The sequence below is a fragment of the Leucoraja erinacea genome, chromosome 2 (assembly GCF_028641065.1).
Source record: "Leucoraja erinacea ecotype New England chromosome 2, Leri_hhj_1, whole genome shotgun sequence".
Taxonomy (NCBI): domain Eukaryota; kingdom Metazoa; phylum Chordata; class Chondrichthyes; order Rajiformes; family Rajidae; genus Leucoraja; species Leucoraja erinaceus.
In genome coordinates this window covers 131,042,920-131,067,154 of record NC_073378.1, presented here as the reverse complement: position 1 = coordinate 131,067,154, position 24,235 = coordinate 131,042,920, and the positions used below count along the sequence as shown (strand labels likewise).

General features: G+C 45.4%; 1 protein-coding gene across 2 annotated transcripts in view; it reads left to right on the top strand.

Annotated features, from left to right (window-relative positions):
- Positions 1–24,235, top strand: part of pfkpb (phosphofructokinase, platelet b) — a 126,188-nt gene that overhangs the window by 20,535 nt on the left and 81,418 nt on the right. For both annotated transcript variants that reach the window (XM_055665340.1, XM_055665345.1), the window contains exons 2-3: positions 14,299–14,372; positions 23,441–23,518. In XM_055665340.1, the coding sequence (XP_055521315.1) occupies positions 14,299–14,372; positions 23,441–23,518 (152 nt within the window). The remainder of the gene's footprint in view (positions 1–14,298; positions 14,373–23,440; positions 23,519–24,235) is intronic.

Here is a 24,235-nt window from a genome sequence, read left to right as displayed (position 1 = left end):
TCATATCTGAGACATCCCGTCCCAGGCAACATCCTGGTGAATCTTCCTTGTACTCTCTGCAAAGTAATCATGTCCTTGCTTTACTAAGTTGACCGAAATTGTACACTACATTCCAGATGCAGACTTTAATAACTTCTTTATTCTTATATTCTATGGCCTGGATAATGAAAGTGAGCATCCCATATGCCTTCTTTACCACCATATCCAGCTGTGCTGTCACCTTCAGGGATTTTAGAACGTGCATCAAGGTCCCTCTGTCAATAGTCCCAAACGTTCAGTCTATATGTCATCCATTGTGTATGTCCAAAGGTGGTTACTTCACATATTATTTGATTTGAGTTTAGTTTATTGTCACGTGTACCCAGGTACAGTGAAAAGCTTTTGTTGTGTGCTAACCAGTCAACGGAAAGATCATACATGATTATAGTCGAGCTATTCGCAGCGTTGTGTGCTATGGTAAATGATAAAGGGAATAACGTGAATATCATTCAGTGCATGATAAAGCCAGTAATGTCCGATCAAAGACAGTCCGAGGGTCTCCAATTAGGTAGATAGTAGTTCAGGACTGTTCTCCTTAGGTCATAAGGTCATAAGTGATAGGAGTAGAATTAGGCCATTTGGCCCATCAAGTCTACTCTGCCATTCAATCATGGCCGATCTATCCCTTCCTCCTAAACCCATTCTCCTGCCTTCTCCCCAGAACCTCTGACACCTGTAGATATTTATAGATATTTACCAGCTAAAATTAATTTAAACAAGGATTTTATGTTAAATATTGCAATCCCAGGCTCGGAGGAACAGAAAATAAAGTTATTTTGTAAATAATATTTAGGGGCAAATTTGTCAGGAGTGTAATGGCATTCATGTAAACACACTGCAATGCAGCGGACATGTTTCCCATGAAGTAGCGTCGAGCACTCCGACTCGGCTTAAGATACGAATTCTCAGCGGCTCGGTGCTACAGAATAAGAGGCTGCCTGCTGTTCAAAGGGCTGTAGAGAATGCTTGGCTGTCAAGAGTGTTCTTTTAGCAGAGCACTTCTCCTTCCAATCATGTCATCGTCCTGGGACTTTACACTTTGTGGCAGTGCTGAGAAAGAGCATCACTCTGAAGCCCAGTCCCCAGAATTTGGGCAGAGTTGTTCACTGTGCAGTGATACTGTTGAAGGAAGAATGAGGAAAGGGGATGGCAACATTAAAGGAAATGCTGGCAGAACTAATCTCCTGTGAAAAACTATATCTTGTCATCTATTTGTCCCACTTTGTTGAGTGATACTTCTGTGATCACAAGCAAAAATTGGCCAAAACACTAACTAATTAACACTGATCGTTTCCTCTGGGATTTGGGTTGTGCTAGCTGAACCAGCCAGCCTTGGCTGAGAGTGGCACTCTGTCTCTGAGGCAGAAAATTGGGGTTTTGAGTCCTACTCCAGAGGATTTAACCACCAGATCTAAACTAATACCCAAAGGTGCTCTTCCCTGCTGGTGATGGCTGCCTTTAAATAAGAATTATAAATGAGGCCTGAGTGCAGCTTACGGGCATTGAGCACAAGAGTCTGGAAATCATGTTACAACTTTGTAAAGCTTTGGTCATTTGGCTGCATTTTGGAGAAGGCAGGAACGGGGTACTGATTGTGGATGATCAGCCATGAGCACATTGAATGGCGGTGCTGGCTCAAAGGGCCAAATGGCCTACTCCTGCACCTATTGTCTATTGTTTATTTGGAATTGTGTGCAGTTCTGGTTGCCCCATTACAGGAAGAATGTGGAGCTTTGGAGAATGCACAGGAGATTTACCAAGATTATTGTTTACAGCATTATTTTAGTTTAGTTTAGTTTAGTTTAGAGACACAGCGTGGAAACAGGCGCTTCATCCCACCAAGTCCGCGCCAACCAGCGATCCCCGCACATGGCTGCCCAGCCAGCAGCTGTCTGTCTTTTCATCTTTTTATTTTTATTTTAATTAGTTAAAGTGTTTTGTTTGGAAGGTCTAGACTTTTTTTTTGGGGGGGGGGGGGGGGGGGGGGGGGGGGGGGGGGGGGGGGAAGGAAGGGGGAAACTGCCTTTCAGGGTCCCTACTTGGTCGGAGAGGCAGCTTTTCTCCGGGCTGCAGCTTCGACCCGTCCTCGCGGCCTACCAGCGGGCCTGGAGCGGCGTTTCCTGTCGGGGACCGCCCAGAACCTCGGCTTCGGCGGCGGCACAGCGCTGGAGCGCTATCGCGGAGCGGGCGATGCCTTGCCTGGGTCGCCGCGCTGGAGCTCCAGTGAGCTGAAGATCGCTGAGGAAAACATCGTGGAGCTGCGGGACTGTGGAGCGGCCAGCTGCGGGCGGCGGCGCTGAACTTTACACCGGGAGCCTGGGATCTCTAGATGAGATCGCCAGTTGTGGAGCTCCAACCGGCGCAGCCTTGTTGGCTTCGGAAGCCGCAGCCTCCAGTACGGAAGCGGCCGTTCCAGGGTTCCCAAGCCGCTGAGAGGACTCTCCCGACGCCGGAGCAACATCACCCGGCGAGAACGGCCAGGAACATCGGGCCTCCGTAGAGGTAACTGTGGAGGCCTCAATAGGCCCGACTATGGGTGAACTGGGGTTGGGGACTGGACTTTGTGCCTTCCCTCATAACGGGAACCATTGTGGGGGGATATTCTTTATGTTTAAAACTCCTATTAATGTTATGTCTGTATTCCTTCTTTATGTGCTGCAAAATGGCAAGAAGCATTTCACTTCACTACACCTAGGTGTATGTGAATGTGACCAATAAAATACCTTTGATACCTTTGATACCTTTGACGTGGACACTACTCTACACACACTAGGGACATTTACATTGATGCCAAGCCAATTTACCTACAAGCCTGTACGTCTTTGGAGTGTGGGAGGAAACCGTTGAATCCTGGAGAAAACACACGCAGGTCATGTGGAGAACGTACAAACTCCGTACAGACAGCACCTGTAGTCAGGTGCGAACCCGGGTCTCCGGCGCTGTAAGGCAGCAACTCTACCGCTGTTTTTTTATTACTGATTTATTTTCGCTTTGTTTATTGTGGTGTTTACAGAGTGTTTACATGTCTGTTGTGCCATTCCAATTAAGAATTTTATTATTCCTTTTTTGAGACATATGATAATGAAGCACTCTTGAATCTTGGCTCTCTTGTCTCTGGATTCTGCCTGGATTAGAGGGTAGTAGCTACAAGCAAAGGTTGGACAGACTTTAGATTGTTTTGTTTGGAACAGCAGTGGTGCAGGGCGACCACAGAGAAGTCTATAAAATTATGAGAGGTTTAGGCAGGCTGAACAGTCAGAACCTTTATAAATGTCAAAGAACAGTTTCAATTCAGCGTAGATTATTGTCATGTGTACCAAGGTATAGAGAAAAGCTATTGTTGCGTGCTAACCAGTCAGCAGAAAGACTATACATGATTACATTCGATCCATTTACTGTGTATAGGTATGGGGAGAGGTTAAGTAGGCTGGGTCTCTATTCCTTGGAGAGCAGGCGGATGAGGGGTGATCTTGTAGTATAAAATCATGAGATGAATAGATCGGGTAGGTGCACAGTATCTCTTGCAGTTTTATTATTAATGTTTAATGTTTTATATATCATTCCTAACTGTCACTATGTCATGTTGTCACTTGCAAGCGGAGCATTAAGGCAAATTCCTTGTATGTGAATACTTGGCCAAAAAACTTATTCAATCATTCATTCATTCAATCATTCATTCATTCATCCACTAACTCATCCATCCACTAACTCATCCATCCATTAATTCATGCATTCATTCATTCATGCATTCATTCATCCATTCATTCATCCACTCACTCATTCATCCATTCATTCATGCATTCATTCATGCATGCATTCATTCATTCACTCATCCATCCATTCATTCATGCATTCATTCATTCATGCATTCATTCATTCATTCATTGGACAAAGTCAGCATGGATTTACGAAAGATAAATCATTCTGACGAATCTTATAGAATCATTCGAGGATGTAATAGTCATTCATTCCATGGATGTGGTGTATCTGGACTTCAGGCTTTTCATATCAAATTCCATCATTCAGTATTCATGTGGATAGAGAACTGGCTCAGGAAGCAAAGAGTAGGATTCCTTTTCACAATGGCAGGCAGTGACTAGTTCATTCATTCCATCATACATTCATTCATTCCATCAATCATTCATTCATTCCATCATGCATTCATTCAGGATGCTCATTCCATCATTCATTCAGGTTATCCATTTTCATTATCATTCATTGGGAAGGGGGAGATCAGCGTGACCTGGGTGTCATGGTCATTCATTGAAGGTCATGCAGGTGCAGCAGGCAGTAAAGAAAGCATTAGCTTTCATTCATTTTCAGGTTTCCAGTTGTACATTCTGGAGTATTGCGTACAGTTTTGGTCTCAAATCTGAGGAAGGACATCATTCATTCATTCAATCAAGGACCAGAGAACATAGGGTTCCAGGTGAAGCGGAAAAGATTTAATAGGAATCTGAAGGGTAACGTTTTCATAAAAAGAGTGGTGGGTGGGTATGGAACAAGCTGCCCGAGGAGGTAGTTGAGGCTGGGATTATCCAAACATTTAAGACACATGGATAGGACAGGTTTGGAGGGATATGGACCAAGCACAGGCAGGTGGGACTAGTGTAGCAGGTTTGGAGGGATATGGACCAAGCACAGGCAGGTGGGACTAGTGTAGCTGGGACATGTTGGCCGGTTTGGGAAAGTTGGGCCAAAGGGCCTGTTACCACATTGTATCACTCTATGACTCTTTGATAAGGGAATAATGTTTAGTGCAAGGTAAACCCAGCAAAGTCCGATCAAGGGTATTCCGAGGGTCATCAAAGAGGTAGATGGTAGTTCAGCACTGCTCTCTGGTTGTGGTAGGATGCTGGTTTGCCTGATAACAGCTGGGAAGAAACTGTCCCTGCATTCTCGTGGTGTGTGTTTGTTTAAGGGCATTGTTTAAGATGAAAGCTTAAAGGGTTAAAGGGCTAGTTTCTTACATAGAGTGGTGGGTGCCTGGAACGCACTGCCAAGGATGGTGTAGCAAAAGCAGAGACACAAGGAACTGCAGATACTGGAATCTTGAGCAAAACACAAAGTGCTGGAGTAACTCAATGGGCCAAGCAGCATCTGCGGAGGGATGGATAGAAACATAGAAACATAGAAAATAGGTGCAGGAGGAGGCCATTCGGCCCTTCGAGCCAGCACCGCCATTCATTGTGATTATGGCTGATCGTCCCCTATCAATAACCCATGCCGGCCTTCTCCCCATATCCCTTGACTCCACAATACTCCAGATGTGGTCTCACCAGAGCCCTATACAACTGCAGAAGAACCTTTTTACTCCTATACTGAAATCCTCTTGTTATGACATTAGCTATCTGCAAACTTGCTAGTGTTGCTCCTAATTTCCTCTTCCAAATCGTTAATATATATGGTAATCAGTTACGGCCCCAACACCGAGCCTTGTGGCACTCCACTCGCCACTGCCTGCCATTCTGAAAAGGACCCGTTCACTCCTACTCTTTGCTTCCGGTCTGCCAACCAATTTTCTATCCATATCAACACCCTACCCCCAATACCATGTGCTCTAATGTTAGTCACTAGTCTCCCGTGTGGGACCTTATCAAAGGCTTTCTGAAAGTCTAGATACACTACATTCACTGGCACCCCTTCTTCCATTTTACTTGTCACATCCTCAAAAAAATCCAGAAGATTAGTCAAGCATGTTTTCCCTTTCATAAATCCATGTTGTCTTGGACTAATACTGTTACTGCTATCCAAATGCCCCATTATTACCTCTTTAATAATTGACTCCAGTATCTTTCCCACCAGCGAAGTCAGGCTAACTGGTCTGTAATTCCCCGTTTTCTCTCTCGCTCCCTTCTTGAAAAGTGGGATAACATTAGCTATCCTCCAATCCACAGGAACTGATCCTGACTCTATTATAGAGTGGGCGGCGCGGTGGCCACAGCGGCTCTGCAGTCTGTCCGGAGCGAAGGAAATAGGCAACGTTTCGGGCCGAAACCCTTCTGGAAACCCTTTCGTTGTCGTTGGGGCCGCAATGAGGAGGGTACAACAGGAGAAGCTGGGCCCTGGTGCTACAAACCGTCGCCGTCTCGGGGCTGGCCGAGTTGCGGGTGGAGCTATGCTTGCCTTCGCTCCACCGGAGATGCTGCTGCAGGTCTGTGGACCGCACCAGGAGCTTTCTCCGCTTTTTTTTGTGCAACCTTCGAGTTCTCCAGTCGAAGAGCTCTGGAGCGGGGCAGTGCCCCGCCTCTTGGAAGCGAAGCGCACGCTGGGGGCTCTAACCCTGGACCTGCAAACCCGCCTGCTTTAATCTCGCCTCTCGGGGGGCTTTGACTTTCCCTTCTTGAAAAAAGTTTATTGGGATAACAGCGATGTGATGGATGTTTTGTAAATTATGTTGTGTCTTGGGTCTATCCTCCAATCCCTCAGGGGAACAATAAATGTATCCTGACTCTATTATAGAACATTGGAAAATGATCACCAATGCGTCCACTATTTCTAGAGCCACCTCCCTGAGGACCTTGGGATGCAGACCATCAGGCCCAAGGGATTTATCATCCTTCAGTCCTATTAACCTACCCAATACTATTTCTTAGGCGAAGTTTCAGGTCGGGACCCTTTTTAAAAAACAATAGTGGCATTTAAGAGGGCATTAGACTTGGACATGAATACGTAGCGAATGGAAGGAATGTATCACGTGCAGGCAGAAGAGATTTGTTTAAATCGGAGGTAGACAAAATTGCTGGAGAAACTCAGCAGGTGAGGCAGCATCTATGGAGCGAAGGAAATAGGCGACGTTTACATCATCATGTTCGGTACAAACATTGTGGGCTGAAAGGTCTGTTCCCGTGCTGTACTGTTCTATGTTCAAAATGAAACCATGACATTAATTCAAAGAAGGTGTCTTCTTTTTTCTTACAACCGGATTTAATAAAACCGATGGGCCTAGGAATTTTGTTTGTGTTGAGGTATGTTTTGAAATGTTGCTCCAAGGAAAATTTATTTTGGAATTTCTGGATATTGAGAAAAACGAGAGATCTAGAAAATGACCTTAAGGTAAAAGGTCAACCCAGACGAGGGACAAAATAAGTTACTTCTGCTTTTACTTTATGTTCCTTAAAACCTGATCACTAAATGTGATTAGATCCTCTGTCCATGGGTCTTGCAAAGATGTTCTTGATGAATTGCTATTGGGTGTATTCTGCCTATTGATTTTGTGCTTGCTTACTCTAGAGCAGTGGTTCCCAACCTTTTTTTGGCCATGCCCCACCTAATCACCTCTAATATCCTGATGCCCCCCCCCCCCCCCCCCCCCCCCCCCCCCATGTGGTGATATATAATTCTTATCATTTAAAAAGTGAACTCCGTTTCAGCTGAAGAAGCTTAAAACGCCAATACCTTGGTTGTAATAACTACACAATAAAGACCTTTTTTACCCCCAAAAAATTATTTACTCAAAATAACATCTGAAACATAAACTACATAAGTTTACCTGATGGAAAATCCTAAAAAATCGAAAATTTGGACCCAGACCTCCTCAGTCGCGCTCAATTGCCCCCCTTAAAAATCAAATTGCCCCCCTGTGGGGCGTACACCCCACGTTGGGAACCGCTGCTCTAGAGCCATCCCTATCGGTTCCCCTCCCCAGTTCTTTCCTCTCAGTCCTGAAATAAGTTTTTTAGTTTAGATCAGTTGTGAGATACAAGGCGGAAGCAGCTCCTGGGCCCATTGAGTCTGCGCCAACCAGCGATCCCCGCACCCTAACACTTATCCTACACACACTAGGGACAATTTACATTTATACCAACCCAATTAACCGACAAACCTGTACATCTTTGGAGTGTGGGTGGAAACTCGGAGAAAATCCACACGGTCACGAGGAGAATGTTACAAACTCTGTACAGACCAAAGAAGGGTCTGGATCGGAAACGTCACCCATTCCTTCTCTCCAGAGACGCTGCCTGCCCCGCTGAGTTACTCCAGCATTTTGTGTCTATCTTCAGTGTAAACCAGCATCTGCAGTTCCTTACTATGTAATTTACCATCCCACAAGTTTATGGGGTATGGGATATGGAAAACCAGGGAGAACAGCAGACATCACCCCATGGCCATGCCATTGATCCTGGCACTGCAAGGCAGTGGCTCTACTAGCTGCACCGAGCAGAAGACCCGGGTAGGGTGGCCAGACGCAGACGTCTCGGCGGGCCGTGCGACCTGTAAGAGGGAAGCCACCAAACCGGCCCCTATCCTCCGAAGACCAGAGAACCGGAGAGGAGAGAGCCGGTGATGGTGAACACGAGAGCGAGGCCGGTAAGGGAACCGACAATGTCGGCTGCGGGATGCTCATCCGGGGCACTAAAGGTAGATGGACGGGCGAGGTGAAGGCGACGGCTGGAGACCCTGCAGCAGCCTGGAACCCGCCTGGATCATGCGCCGCTCCATAAAATCTAGGGCGCGGACCAGACTGGACTTTGGAAATGACACCAAAACCTGGCAACTCTTGCATGCGGCCTCAGCGGACTATTTCTGTACACTTTGCTAATCGGGGATTGTGCTAGATATGGCAATACATTACTGAACTGTATGCAAAAAATGAGTTTGCTGCGCGTTTTGCACATGTGACAATAAAGCATCATCAACTTGACCAGTGACCTCTGTGCTGACCCTAGTGTGTACAAGGAATCTTTTGCCATGAACAGTGCCTTGGGTCTGACACACATTAGTACTGCTGGGCGGGGTGCAACGAATAGAAAACTCGTGTCTCCTGTGTGCAGTGCTGATTTCACACACCTCAGGAGTTGACAAATCCTCCCCCCTCACCTCCTACCCCCTCCCAGCGAAACAAATCTGCAATGAGATCGGACAATCAGTATTCTGTGAACCTTTGACATTATTTCAGTCCTGCATGAGTTGCACTTGAGACATTTACTGCCGTGACTCATGCTTGATGAACGACCATTCGGGCACAGGCCGCCCTAGGAACGTAGTCCTGTAATGAGTTCTCGCCTTGCAGCAAGGGGTGGAATTAACTCGAGTCAAGGGAGGAGAATGATAATCCATCATTAGGTCCTGAAAGTGACAAAACCCCAGGCTGGCTGCAGCGCAGTGGTTAGGAAACACAACTCGTTAAACTAAACACACTTGCTCTCCGGAATGGTTATTGCAAGAATGATGAATTATTTTGTTTGCTTCTGTTCAAGTCAAATGGAAAATAAATAATCTCATTGTTGCAATCCTTCCTGGTCGCAATAAAGGCACTCATAAAATATTCAGGTGGTGAAATGTGCAGGGTACACCCTTGTTTGTTCTGCACTGCTAATGAAATGTGAGGATGAGAAATTATAACTATTCTTTTTTTGGGTCTCTTGTTGCCAAGGACTGACTGAATCACATTACAATCTGGCACAGTCTGTTCCAGAATGTACTGTTGACTTTGTGCGTTAACAGGGCAACTGTGGAATCTTAGGTGATCATAGTTGGTGCCTTCTATGAAAAGGTTTAATTTGTGCAGCCAGCATGTGCAATGCGTACATCCTGAACTAAGAGGAAGTTGCTTAATCTGCTTGTTATTGAAGATATTGTGGCAGGCAAAGCAGGATAGATGAAAGACGAGACGGACTCATCTTAAAAAGAATCTCCAACTCTCTCTTCAGTTGCCTTGGGAATGTGAAATTCCTTTGATACATACTTAATACTGAACACCAGCTTGGCAGTGAATTGTTACGAAAGAATAACCTTTTGAATCTGAAGCTGTTTCACAGAGTTATAGTCATAGAGTGGTACAGGGTGGAAGCTGGCCCTTCAGCCCAACTTGCCCACAGCAGCCAACATGCCCCAGCTACACTAGTCCCACCTGCCTGCGTTTGGTCCATATCCCTCCTAACCTGTCCTAGCCATGTACCTGTCTAACTTTGTTAAACATTGGGATAGTCCCAGCCTCAACTACCTCCTCTGGCAGCTTGTTCCATACACCCACCATCATTTGTGTGAAAAAGTTACCCCTCAGATTCCTATTAAATCTTTTCCCCTTCACTTTAAACTTATGTCCTCTGGTCCTCGATTCACCTACTCTGGGCAAGAGACTCTGTGCATCTAATTTCCCTTCAAATCAGTTGTAATTCTGCAGCCGGATGAGTCATTGTTGTAGCGAATGTTTGTCACTTCAGTGCCCACATGTCCTGGCATATTTCGGGTGGCACAGCCGCACAGATAATAGTGCTGTTCTGTCAAAGCCCCAGTGACTAGGCAACCCTGATCTTCCACGCTGCCCTTGTGGAGTTAACACGCTCTTGTGATTGCTGCTATAACAATCTTAATGGTGAATCTGTGGAATTCTTTGCCACAGAAGGCTGTGGAGGCCAAGTCAGTGGATATTTTTAGGGCAGAGATAGATATATTCTTGATTAGTACTTGTATCAAGAGTTATGAGGAGAAGGCAGGAGAATGGGGTTAGGAGGGAGAGATAGATCAGCGATGATTGAATGGTGGAGGAGACTTGATAGGCCGAATGGCTTTATTTTTACACCTATCACTTATGATCTGATGAGTGCAGGAAAAGTGGTCATTTGTCAGTGTCACCTCGATGGATTGATATCTGTTTTGCCTGTGCTGCATGAATCTATGACTCTAAGTCAGTTTGAATGTAGGTCCTGGGGTGCCGCGTTCCGGAGATCTTCGCGGGGTGCCGTGGCCATAGTGTCCGCCAGGAAGGCTCGTTGATCGGCAGGACCCGGTACACGACTGATGGATCGGTGTGACCCGAACGAAAGCTTGTCCGACAGCGTAACCGGGAGAGAGCTGGAGGCATCTGGAGCTATGAGTGAGGTTGGTAGGATGGAGAACGGAGTAATGCCTCCAGCTCCTTCAAGGTCGGCTGCAAGAGGTGGCCCCGGCCACAAATGTTCCTCGACCAGGAGAGGAGTGGGGAACGACGCGGAAACTGCTCCAGCACATCGAGCATGTGGGCGGGCTGGACTTAGCACTTTGGAAATGGCGGTGCCCGCAAATGCGTAAAAGGATAAAAAGAATTTCACTGTGCGATTGCACATGTGACAAATAAAGCACTGTTGACCCATTGAGGAAACACGAGTAAGCATATATACGAATAATACTAATCTCTTGGAGAAGGGGTGAAGCTGGAATTGGGTATTTTGGAGAGATAGTCGAATGTGAATGCCTCTCATTGATTGAAAGATACAGCCTGGAAAACAGGCTCTTAGTTTAACGTTAGTTTTATGTTTTCCCACTTTCTCCGTGGATTGTCACCTTGTCGTGGATCGTGGACCTGAGATCCTGAGAGTGATGCCGTCTGGAGCCATCTATGCTCCTGGTAGGGCCACCCATGGTGGTAAGGTCGAGGGGGAAATCTCTGACAAAGAGCAATCCAACCAAGACTTCAACGGTGGAACAGGCCGGATGATGGCTGACTTTAGTGGGGCGTCACAACGGCTGGTAAGGCTAATGAAGGCTGCAGCAGAAAAGGGTCTCCGGTCGTCTTGGACTCCATGACTGATCCAGATCTGTCAAGGACCCCGTGGTGGCTGTCTGCGCACCAGTCTCCCCACGTTAAACAAAGTCACGCACAGATGTCCTCCAATCCAGAAGTCAGCTATGACCGAGGGGGGGCGGGGGTAGCCTAATAACTTTTGCATCCCACCCTCTACACACGAGGGGCTGATACAGAGGCTAATTCACCCACAAACCTGCATGCCTTTGGGATGTGGGAGGAAACCGGACCTCCCGCATGGTTACGGAGACCCCACACAGACAGCACCCGATGTCAGGATCAAACTTGGATCCCTTTTGCTGTGAGACTGTGTGTCTACCAGCTGTGCCACTCTGCCGATCTAAAAGTATAATGCTTGCAAAAATATCGCCATGTATATATCAGTGGGTTGTGCTTGTAATAGATGGCTGTTAAAAAATTTGTGAATATAAAATTAGACTCTTCGTAGATAAGACCGATGGATAATTGTAACACTTTTGGGTGGTGACAACTGCGATTCTTAGTAAGTCTGGCCTGCATTTGATTCTGGTTGCCTGAGCATTGTTGATCTTTATCACACTAGAGTGGCCTAGCAACCTAAACACTGTTTCAAATCCTGCTATGAATGATTTAAGGAAGTTCACTGTTGTCCTTTCCAGACAAACTGAGGTAATAAATACCGCCTTTGCAAGGATTGACGACAAAACTAACTTTTTTTTTCCAAAAGTGCCAAGTGCTAAGTATTGACAGAGCCTTGGAGACAACGAGATTTAGAGAATTCCTGTTTGATTATAGCATTCACCGACGAGGGACGTGGTGGGAAGAGTGACCAACAAGAATACATTTAAGATAAATGTAACCTACTATTTAACAACTGGCTTTACGCCAATTACTTGCTGTCCTGGGTGTGGCGCCAGATATTGCTTTCTTCCACACTTTCCACAAAGGCATACCTGTGGATAGTGGATGTGGAGAGGATGTTTCCACTGGTGGGAGAGTCTCGGACCAGAGGTCATAGCCTCAGAAGTAAAGGGCGTTCTTTGAGAAAGGAGGTGGGGAGGAACTTCTTTAGTCAGAGGGTAGTTAATCTGTGGAACTCATTGCCACAGAGGGCTGTGGAGGCCAAGTCAGTTGAGGCATAGACAAATTCTTGATTAGAACGAGTGTGAAGGGTTATGGGTAGAAGGCAGGAAAATGAGATTAGGAGGCAGAGATCAGCCATGATTGAAGCCTCGATGGGTCAAATGACCTAATTCTAATCCTATAATTTGTGAACTTTTCACTTCAATGTTTTTTTGGCCAAAGCATTGATTTTACCAGACATACCACTCAACAATAAAGATGACCACTCTGCCCATCAAGTCCCTGCTGACACACAGAGCAATCCATCTACCCCATTGACTATCTAGGCTAGCCCAATTGCATTTGCTTTTGTAGAAACAAAGAACTGCAGATGCCAGTTAATACACAAAAGTACTCAAATTGCTGGAGTAACTCAGCAGGTCAGGCGGCACCTCCGGACAACGTGGATAGGTGACGTTTTTGGGTCGAGACCCTTCTTCAGACCCATTTGATTTTGGTGCTGTGTAATTTAGGAAAGGCAGGAGTTTGGTTGTTGTTCATGGCCGTCATAGTTCTGCAGACATTGAACTGCATGTCACCCACAGCCTATGTCATTGACACAAGGTTGCTGCAACTAAAACAAGCTGTCACTTGAAATCGGGGAAGATGGTGATTGACTTAACGAGCGCGGGGTGAGGTGCGGGGAATGGTAGGAATGCAGCAGAGAACCTGTGAAGAGATAATAAAATCCTCTTTGGGAATTTACAGGCCAACAAGGACTTTGCAAGGATGAATGTTTTATTCCCTGCTGAATCCTGGATGGATGTATCTTTAGTTTAGTTTAGAGATACAGCGCGGAAGCAGGCCCTTGGGCCTACTGAGCCCGCCCCGACCAGCGATCCCCGCACATTAACACTATCCTACACACACACTATGGACAATTTACAATTATACCAAGCTACGGGGACGCAGCGGTAGAGTTGCTGCTTTACAGCGCTTCCAGCACCCGGGTTCGATCCCGACTACGGGTGCTGCCTGTACAGAGTTTGTACGTTCTCCCCGTGACCTGCGTGGATTTTCACTGAGACCTTCGGTTTCCTCTCACACTCCAAAGACGTTGAGATATGGGCAGTAGGTTAATTGGCTTGGTGTATGTGTAAAATTGGCCCTAGTGTGTGTCGGAGAGTGTTAATGTGCGGGGATCGCTGGTCGGTGCGGACTTGGTGGGCCAAAGGGCCTGTTTCTGCACAGCATCTCTACACTAAACTAAACTAAAGCCAATTAACCTACAAACCTGTATGTCTTTGGAGTGTGGGAGAAAACCGAAGGCCCTTCAGCCCACGATATCTGTGCCAACCATGAGGCCTTTCTATCTGAAGAAGGGTCTCGACCCAAAACATCACCCACTCCTTCTACCCAGAGATGCTGCCTGCCCCGCTGAGTTACTCCAGCATCTTCATGATGATAAGACCAAGTGTTATCTGCCTGAACATAATCCATATCCCTCCATTCACTGAACATTTGTGTGCCCATCTAAAAGCTTTTAAATGCAACCCTCATATTTGCTTCCCCCAGAGCCTGTTTCCATGCTGTATCACTCTATGACTATTTTTAGAAAATATGAATTTATGAAACCATTAAGCATTGGATTCAATTTTCGTTGAATAACAATTGCCCATATTAATGCTGAGACCTTTTAATTGTTGCCATAGGTATGAATGCAGCTGTCCGCGCTGTGGTGCGTATGGGAATTTACGTTGGAACCAAAGTCTATTTCATCCACGAGGTTTGTCAACGCTTTTAAATCCTGCATTTTGAAACACGATTAATGGAAAATGATCAAATAAGGGAATTAATCAATTAATCAATCAATTAATTAATGAATTAAGTAATTAATTAACTAGTGAATTAATACTTTATTGTCATATGTGACAAGTCACAGTGAAACTTTGCTTGTATACCAAAGGTATGCAAATAGTTGCCACATAAAGGGCACTTACAAAGTTACAAAGTATCCCAGCACCAGGTCCTCTTTTGTTCCCCCCCACCCCCCCACTTTCCCTCCCTCACGGCGGTCCCCCCCCCTCCACACTGTGTCCACCATTGTTCCTTCCCATTTGTCTTATCATTTAAAATTTCTAATCATATGAAGAAAATCAAAAAAATCTCTATGCTGGAAATCTAAAGCAAACATCGAGAATGCTGGAATCGTTGAACAGGTCAGGCAGTATCTGTGGAAAGAGCAACAAAGTTACTGCTCCATGACAGAGATCCCTTTTCAAAAATGAAAAATACAAGAATGCATTTTGGTGTTAGGCTGTAGGGAGGGTGGGAATTCGCCCTCTAGGCTAGTATAAGGAGTCAATTTCTTGGTGTCCATTGCAATATTAGGGATCCAGGATCGGCAGTAGTTCACCATACCGAGCCACTGTCTCATCTGCTTCTCCTCTTTTGGAATAGGATTCCAAAATGATTCCAGTCTGCTCTTTTCTAAACTTCTCTCTGTCGCCGAAATTGTTTCTCCTAGAAACTTTACTTTTTGTTGAGCCATCAATACTTTGGACTGAGAGACCACATATCCTACATTTGCCAGATGACCCAATGTCCTGCTCATCTACACTAGCCACCAACAAGTCGTCTACACACTGTGCTAACGTGGATTTCCTTTTAAAACTCAGTGCTTAACTGTTCTTGAAGACATCGAGAAAACAAGGCAGTCTTGTCCATGTATATTGTTGTCCCCTGTAAGTAAAGGCAAATAGATACTGGCTGCTCTTGTGCAGAGGTAATGAGAAGAAGGCATGTTGCAGGTCTACAATTGAAAAAAGCTTAGCTTCCGCTGGAATCAAAGTTAAAATAAGAGCCGGGTTTGGCACCAAGGCATGGAGCGGTTGTACTACTGCATTGACAGATCTTAAGTCCTGGACCAGCCTGTCCTGACTTCCTGACTCGTACACACAATGTCTTGGCCAATGAAAGCAAGCATACCATATGCCTTCTTTACCACTCAATCAGTGTATTGCCACTTTCAGGGAGTAATGGACTTGGACCCCAGGATTCCTCTGTACATCTGTATATCAACGCTGTTAAGGGTCTTGCCATTAAATGTATAATGTCCCCTTACATTTGACCTCCGAAGTGCAACACTCCACACTAGTTTGGATTAAATTCCATCTGCCAACACTCCACCCAATTCTGTAGCTAATCTGTAACCAGCTCAGCTAGGCGGAGGAGAGTATTTGCTTGAGGTAGATAGACAGCATTCTCTTTCGCCTAGTCGAGCTGGTCCTTACTCTGAACAACTTCTCCTTTGACTCCTCCCACTTCCTCCAAATCCAAGGCATCATCATGGGCACTCGTTTGGACCCCAGCTATGCCTGCCTCTTTGTAGGGTACATCGAACAATCCCTGTTCCAGGCGTACACTGGCCCTATCCAGAACTCAACCTCCGCTACATTGACAACTGCATCGGTGCTGCCTCCTGCACCCATGCAGAGATAGACTATCGACTGACATCTATTATAAACCTACTGACTCCCACAGGAATCTAGACTACATTTCTTCCCACCCTGCCTCCTGCAAAGACTCTATCCGCTACTCCCAATTCCTCCGTCTACACCACATTTGCGCCCAAGAGCCCGCACATCATTAGGAAGTGGGGAGAAGCGGGAGTACTTGGAGGTACCCCCCCTGGTCACCTGGGGAACATGCAGACTCCACACAGACAGCACACCAGGTCAGGGATTGAATCTGGGTCACCTTGAGGCAGTGGCTCAACTTGTGGTGCGTTTTATAGCAATGTTCACTTGCCTAACTACTTGATCCTATTGACCCTGCTGCAATAATGTTTTGTGTGAATGAGTTCCTTAACTATAGTGCAGGCACATCTCTGCATTGTTTACCATTAGGCACCATCCCCATGGCTAGGAATGTGAATGCTTCCTTAATCAATGTTCCTGCAGCTGTTCCCCCTCCAGCCCCAACCCCCCCACCTATGATCCTTAGCACTGTGTGCACTTTGACCTAATGATCTTTGAAAAGCCATCACCTTCAATGTAGTAGCAATGCTCTTCATGAACTCCTGCATTCTAAAGTCACACCGTGTTATGTGGACTGCTGTCACCATCTAGCCTTAATTAATTAATTGAATAAATATAACTGAATTCTAAGAGCAATTTAACTATTGTTTGAGTGCATTCAAACGGGAAACATTTTGAAAACGAAAGGTGAAAATGTTGCTTCTCCAGATTTCACCGTTGATCACATTTGGTCCTTTCAATGCTGTTTATCAGTTGTATTTGTCTAAGGCATTATTGGATGCATTGAATGTCATTCTTTATATTGCCGCATGCAATCTAAACTTAAACTGAATTTTACTAGCTTTATTTCAGGCAACTTTACAAGCCCTGAGGATTGTCTAATTTAAAAGGATTTTAATATTCAGCCTGGCTTTGAAATATTCTTTCTAAATATAACGTCAAAATGGTTACTCGCGGCTCAGTTCAATTCTTTGGTTTTTGCATCACTCCTCATAAAATGACTCAAGCTGTTAGGGTAGAAGTATTTATGGCCCAGGCCTGATGTCAGAATTGATCCTGAATAGACCTGCATTCAGAAATAGTCAGTGGAGGTATATATCACATTGCAATAGCTGAGGAAGCTGAATAAAATAATGTAACCAAGATTCAATATCTTAACAAATCGCAGATGAGCATTGGTTTAAACAATTTCCCCACATTGTTTTTTAGTGCATTCAAGTATTTTGAAAAGGAAGGTGATATTTTTGCCTCTCTCCGAATTACAATTAGTCTGAAGAAGGGTCCTGACCCGAAAGGTCACCTATCTATTTTCTCAAGAGATGCTGCCTGACCCGTAGATTTACGGCAGAATTTTTGTGTCTATCTTTGGTATAAACCAGCATCTGCAGTTCCTTTTTATTACATTTGGGTAAAGCTAGATGCTTCCCATTGATTCTGCCTGATGTTTACGTTATGTAACACTGAAGGGTGGAAATGTACCATCTTTTCAGGAGGTCTCTCAGATATGTTGCATCCAGCAGGTTTGTGGACCTCATGTGGTGGTGGATGAGGTTAACATGGACCTGCACACACCTCCACAGGTAGAAAATGCTTGATGTGGCTGGCGGGTGCTTAAGTAGTTCAGTAGACAGTGCGGACCACCTGCTCATTATGCTGGGCTTCTTTGTGCATCCAGGAATGGAGTCGAGGTTCTCAATGCTAACCGAGTTCCCTTTTTTGGTTTTAAGTGGTCATGAGCCAAGGATTCATACGAGCTGGTCGGGATTTAGTTCAGTCTTAGTTGTAGTTTTACAGACACAGCGAGGACACTAGTTCCATCCTACACACGAGGGACAATCTTACAGAAGTCAACTAACCCACAAACCTGCAAATCTTTGGAATGTGGGAGGAAGCCGAAGCACCCAGAGAAAACCCACATGGTCACATGGAGAACATACAAACTCCGTACAGACAACACCCATAGTCAGGATCAAACTGGGTCTCTGGCACTGTAAGGCAGCAACGTTACCGCTGCGCCACTGTGGGTATTACACTCTTTTATGCAGACTTTGAGAAGACCTTTGAATTGTTTATTTTGTCTACCAGGTAATCCCTTGCAGTGACAGAAATGGAAATAGCCTGATTTTGGTCACTTGTTGATCAATTCAACCAGGCGGCCTGTCCATGAGACCCATAGGAGTGTAATGAAGGCCTTAATGTTGGGATGCTGAAGTTGGCTTGCTCATCCTGACAGTAGATCTCACAAAGACTCCATTGGTGATCTTTCTTCCATGGTTGAGATGCCTGCTCAACATAATCTGTGATTAGATGAAAATTGAGCGCACGTAATTACTGTGGCCCAATGCTCTAAGGGCTGAGAGGTGGATTTTCGGCCCTGACCTTCAAATACTTTTTTTCTCAGGTGGCCAAATGCCTTGGTGGTGCACTGAAGTCCGTGCTAAACTTCATCATTGATATTTGCCTTCACTGAGAGATGGTTTCCTAGATGAGGGAAGATCTGTGTATTGTAAGGTCACATTTTTTACCATAAGACATAGGAGCAGAATTAGACCATTTGGCCCATCATTCAATTGTGGCTGGTTTATTGTAGAAAAAAAAGAACTGCAGATGTTGGTTTATACCAACGATGGACACAAAGCGCTGGAGTAACTCAGCGGGGTAGGAAGACAAAGGAAGGGTGATGTTTTGCATTGACACCCTTCTGAAGAAGAGTCTCGACCAGAAACATCACCCATCACTTTTCCCTATGGCTGATTTATTTGTCCCTCTCAGTCCCAGTCTTTCTGCCTTCTCCCTGTAACTGTTGACGTCCTTATTAATCAAGAACCTGTCAATCCCTGCTTTAAAAATACCCACTGGCCTCCCCAAGCCATCGGTAGCGACAAATTCCACAGATTCACCACCCACATTTCTCATAGGAGGGGTGGCATTGTACACAGGAGACAGATTTGCACAGGACTGTTATGGATATTAAAATGTAAGGCTCATCTTCTCACCTGCTTCAATGAGCGTGGTGATAGTGATGATCGTGTACCGTGTGAGCAGCCTCTTCATACTGCTGGCTTCTTCTTCTTGCGTATGGTGTGCACAGCCTAAAGTTGGAGGACAACTTGTTCTATTTGATCTTATTTGATTGTGCACAATGGGTTGCTTGCGTTCGTCGAAACAGGGCGGACCACGTGAAGATTGCAATCTTCCACCCCCGTACTGCTGGCTGCAGCTGTGGTGTACTTGTTCTAGGAGTGAAGGTCATCCAATTTTAATTGCATTCAATTTGTCCTGTAGATTTGCTGAACTTCAGAATCATTGCCCAACTCCAGTCGATAGATCATCGGGGATAATAAATGCTAAAGTCTTCCTTTTTCAGTAGTATTGCTGTCATGGAGACTGTGCTCCGAGGACAAAAGATAATGAGATTTAACCTCAAAGGAAACGTCAAGGGTTAAATCTATTATTTATGAAACATCTATAAAACATTCATGTGTAGGAATGAACTGCAGATGATGGTTTCAACTGAAGATAGACACAAAATGCGGGAGTAACTCAGCGGGACAGGCACATCTCTGGAGAGAAGGTATGGGTGACATTTTGAGTCAAGACCTTTCTTCAGACTGATGTCAGGGGAAAGGGAGATACGTGGATAAGGAAATGTAAGGTGTGAAAAATAGGACAAAGGGAATGGAGATCAAGCACAGAGATAAAATGGAGACAATTACACTGGTCGGGGAACTGGGACGGGGGAGGGATGGAGAGAGAGGGAAAGCAAGGGTTACTTGAAGTTAGAGATGTCAATGTTAATACGGCTGGGGTATAAGCTGCCCAAGCGAAATACAGTATGAAGTGCTGTTCATCCTATTTGTGCTGGGCCTCACTCTGGCAGTGGAGGAGGCCCAGGACAGAAAGGTCAGTATGGGAATGGGAGAGGGAGTTAAAGTGTTTAGCAACCGGGAGCTCAAGTTGGTTTAGGTGAACTGAGCGGAGGTGTTCAGCTGTACTCCTGATTAAATACTTTGGCAACTTCCCCGCAGCTAACAATGTAGCATTTTATATTTCCTTGACATTGTCCCATTTGATCTGTGTTTTCACACCTTACCCTTCCATATCTCTATGTCTTCCTCTCTCCTGACTCTCAGCCTGAAGAAAGGTCTCAGCTTAAAACATCACCCATTTCTTCTCTCCAGAGATGCTGCTTTTCCCGCTGAGTTACACCAGAATTTTGTGTCTCTCTTCAGTGTAAACCAGTTCCTTCTCACTTACCAAAATAAGCTTCATAGCCTTCTTTCTAGACTGAAGGGTTGTAATGGAGAAACCAGATTGCTACTCAATGCTGAAATGGGGTTTACGACATCCACGGTAGAAAGGTTCAAATCGGAGAGATTCTGTCCCCTATTAATGAAGTGCAATAAGCTTGTGTATCACAGTCCTTTTTGGCAATAGGGCATCAATGGGAAGTGGGAAGAAAAGTAGACAGAGCTTATTATGATTTTTTTTTAAATCTATTTGTTAAGCGTTGCTGTGTTAAAGAGTCACATTTCTCGAGTTTGGAAGAATGAGAGGTGAAAAATAACGAAACATGCAAAATTATTATGCTGTTCGGTAGATGCCGAGAAGACATTCCTCCTGCATTTGGTGTCTAGAATTCTCCTTAATGACCAGGAGACTGGTCATTAAGGAGAAAGAGAATTATCTTCACCTTGTGGGTTAATGCATTTCGGAATTCTCCTCTCAAGAGATCAGTGGAAACTCAGTCACTGAGTACATTCAGGTAGACGTTGATAGGTTTTTCGATTCATTGATCGAATTGATAAATGGTGGCGCAGCAGTAGAGTTGCTGCCTTACAGCACTTGCAGCGCCGGAGATCCAGGTTCGATCTCGACTACGGGTGCTGTCTGTACGGAGTTTATACGTTCTCCCCGTGACCTGCTTGGGTTTTCTCCCCGAGATCTTCGGTTTCCTCCCACTTTCCAAAAACTTACTGGTTTGTAGGTTAATTGGCATGGTATAAATGTAAATTGTCCTTAGTGTGTGTAGGATAGTGTTAATGTGCGGGGATTGCTGGTCGGTGCAGATTCGGTGGGCTGAAGGGTCTGGTTCTGCGCTGTATTTTTAAACAAAAAAACATTGAAAATCAATGGGCATGGGGGCTATATAGGAAAAAGGTGATGAGGGAAAAAAAGCATCCACAAATTTATCGTTCGACAGTGCAGCAAGGACAGACTGGGTAACGTAACCCTGCTTTTATATAATCTTATAATAGGCTGGCACAGTGACATGGCTGATGGGACTGCTGCCTCACCGTGCCAGAGACTTGGGTTCATAAGGTCATAAGCGATAGGAGCTGAATTAGGCCATTTGGCCCATCAAGTCTATTCTGCCATTAAATCATGGCTGATCTATCTCTCCCTCTTAACCCCATTCTCCTGCCTTCTCCCCATATCCCCTGACACCCGTACTAGCTAAGAATCTATCTATCTCTGCCTTAGAAATATCCACTGATGTTTGATCCTGATCTCGGGTACCGTCTGTGTGAAGTGTGCACGGTTCTCCCTGTGACTGTGGGTTTACCCCAGGTGCTCCGGTTTCCTCCCACATCCCAAAGACGTGCAGGTTTGTAGGTTAATTGGCCTTCTGCTAATTGCCTCCAGTGTGCAGGGGATGGATGCAAAAGTAGGAAATACAGAATGGGAGTGAATGGGTGATGGATGATCGATCAACGTGGACTCGGTGGGCTGAAAAACCTGCTTCCATGCCGTATCTTTTAATTCAATTCAATCCAATCCTTGTCAACTGAAATTATTGCCACTGCACTGCGGCAGTAACACGGACAAAAAAAAGGTAAACACAGCAGATAAAGGCACCTTATTCCAGATATGGCAGCTATTGATCCTGTGAATTCTATTTGCAAATTACATGCTCAGAAAAGATTCATGAGGTTCTTGCTGGGATTGAATTATAGGAAGAGCTTGAGCAAGCTGGACTTTATTGCTTGGAGCATGAGCTGTGAACTAATAAAGATGTAAATAATCATGTGGGCAATGATAACGTGAATTAATGCACACCGTCTTATTCCCAGTATTGGGAAATCAAGAACTAGAGCACACAGAGATAAGTTGGGAGGGAAAAGATTTAATAGAAACCTGAGGGGCAACTATTTCACACAGAGGGCAGTACGTACCTGAAACGAGTGGCCAGAAGAATTGGTTTAGTTTAGTTTAATTTAATTTAGTTTAGAGATAGAGCGGGGAAGCAGGCCCTTTAGCCCACCCAGCCCACACCGACCAGCGATCCCCGCACACTAACACTATCCTACACACACTAGGGACGATTTACATTTATACCAAGCCAGTTAATCTACAAACCTTTATGTCTCTGGAGTGTGGGAGGGAACCGAAGATCTTGGAGAAAACCCACGCGGTCACTGGGAGAACGAACAAACTCCGTACAGACATAGAAACATAGAAACATAGAAATTAGGTGCAGGAGTAGGCCATTCGGCCCTTCGAGCCTGCACCGCCATTCAATATGATCATGGCTGATCATCCAACTCAGTATCCCATCCCTGCCTTCCCTCCATACCCTCTGATCCCCTTAGCCGCAAGGGCCACATCTAACTCCCTCTTAAATATAGCTTAAGTTCAGAACCATTGTTTCTGAATTAACAACGTCACTCTCCATCCTAATGAAGAACTCAACCATATTATGGTCACTCTTGCCCAAGGGGGCACGTACAACAAGATTGCTAACTAACCCTTCCTCATTACTCAATACCCAGTCTAAAATAGCCTGCTCTCTCGTTGGTTCCTCTACATGTTGATTTAGATAACTATCCCGCATACATTCCAAGAAATCCTCTTCCTCAGCACTCCTGCCAATTTGATTCACCCAATCTATATGTAGATTGAAGTCACCCATTATAACTGTTTTGCCTTTGTCGCACGCATAGGATCGAACCCAGGTCTCTGGCAATGCAAGTGTTGCAAGGCATCAACTCTACCGCTGCGCCACCGTGGTGCCCTGGTGGAGGCAGTTACAATCATAACGCATAGAAGGCATTTGGTCATATACATGGTTAGAAAAGGTTTAGAGAGAGAGGTCAGACTCAGGCAAGTAGGACTAGCGCAGATGAGCATCTAGGTCAGCATGGATGGGTTATGCTGAAGGGCATGTTTCCATGCTGCACGTCAGTGTAAATTAATGCACAACTAACGGCTAAATCTCATTATCATGACAAGATCCAGAATTATTTTCACACAAAACCAGAGACTGCACAGGTTAATTAAATTACAATAATGTCTGGCTTTTTCTGTCTTGCAGGGTTACCAGGGGATGGTTGATGGCGGAGATCATATAGTGGAAGCAAAATGGGAAAACGTCTCCAGTATCTTACAAATGGTAAGTGGAAATCCCGCAGTGTGTTTGAGGTGAATGATAGCAGAAGTAGCCGTGATTCTTTTCATGGAAATGCCTCTTGGCAGTCAATATAGCCACGGCCTCCATCGAGTAGATTCATGTAAAAAATGCAAGGGTGCTTAAAAAATATGAATGTTTTTAGTTTAGATATACAGCGCGGAAACAATACAATACAATACAATACAATACAATTTATTAGTTATCATTTGAACCTCATTGAGGTTCAAACAAAATTTGGTTTCTGCAGTCATACACACAAGAAAAAGAACCAAGACACAACACAATTTACACAAACATCCATCACAGTGCATCTCCTCCTCACTGTGATGGAAGGCAAAGTCCTATCTCTCCCCTGCACTCCTCATTCTCCTCCCGATGTCAGAGTCAAAGCCCCCGGCGGGCGATGGTAAGTGTCCCGCGGCCATTAAAGCCGCGCCGGGTGATGTAAGGCCGCGCTCCGGCTCTTGGTGTTGGAGCCCCCGGCGGGCGCTAGCAAGTCCCACGGCCGTTAAAGCCGCGCCGGGCGATGTTAGGCCCTGCTCCAGGTACTTTTCAACCCCGCAACTCAGGCGGGAGAGGTCGCCGTTGCGGAAGCCCCGAAAAGCGGTCTCCCACCAGGGACCCGCAGGCTCCTGGTGTTACTGCCCACCAGACCAGCAGCTGGAGCCTCCGAATCTCCGGGGTCGGGCTGCAGCAGCG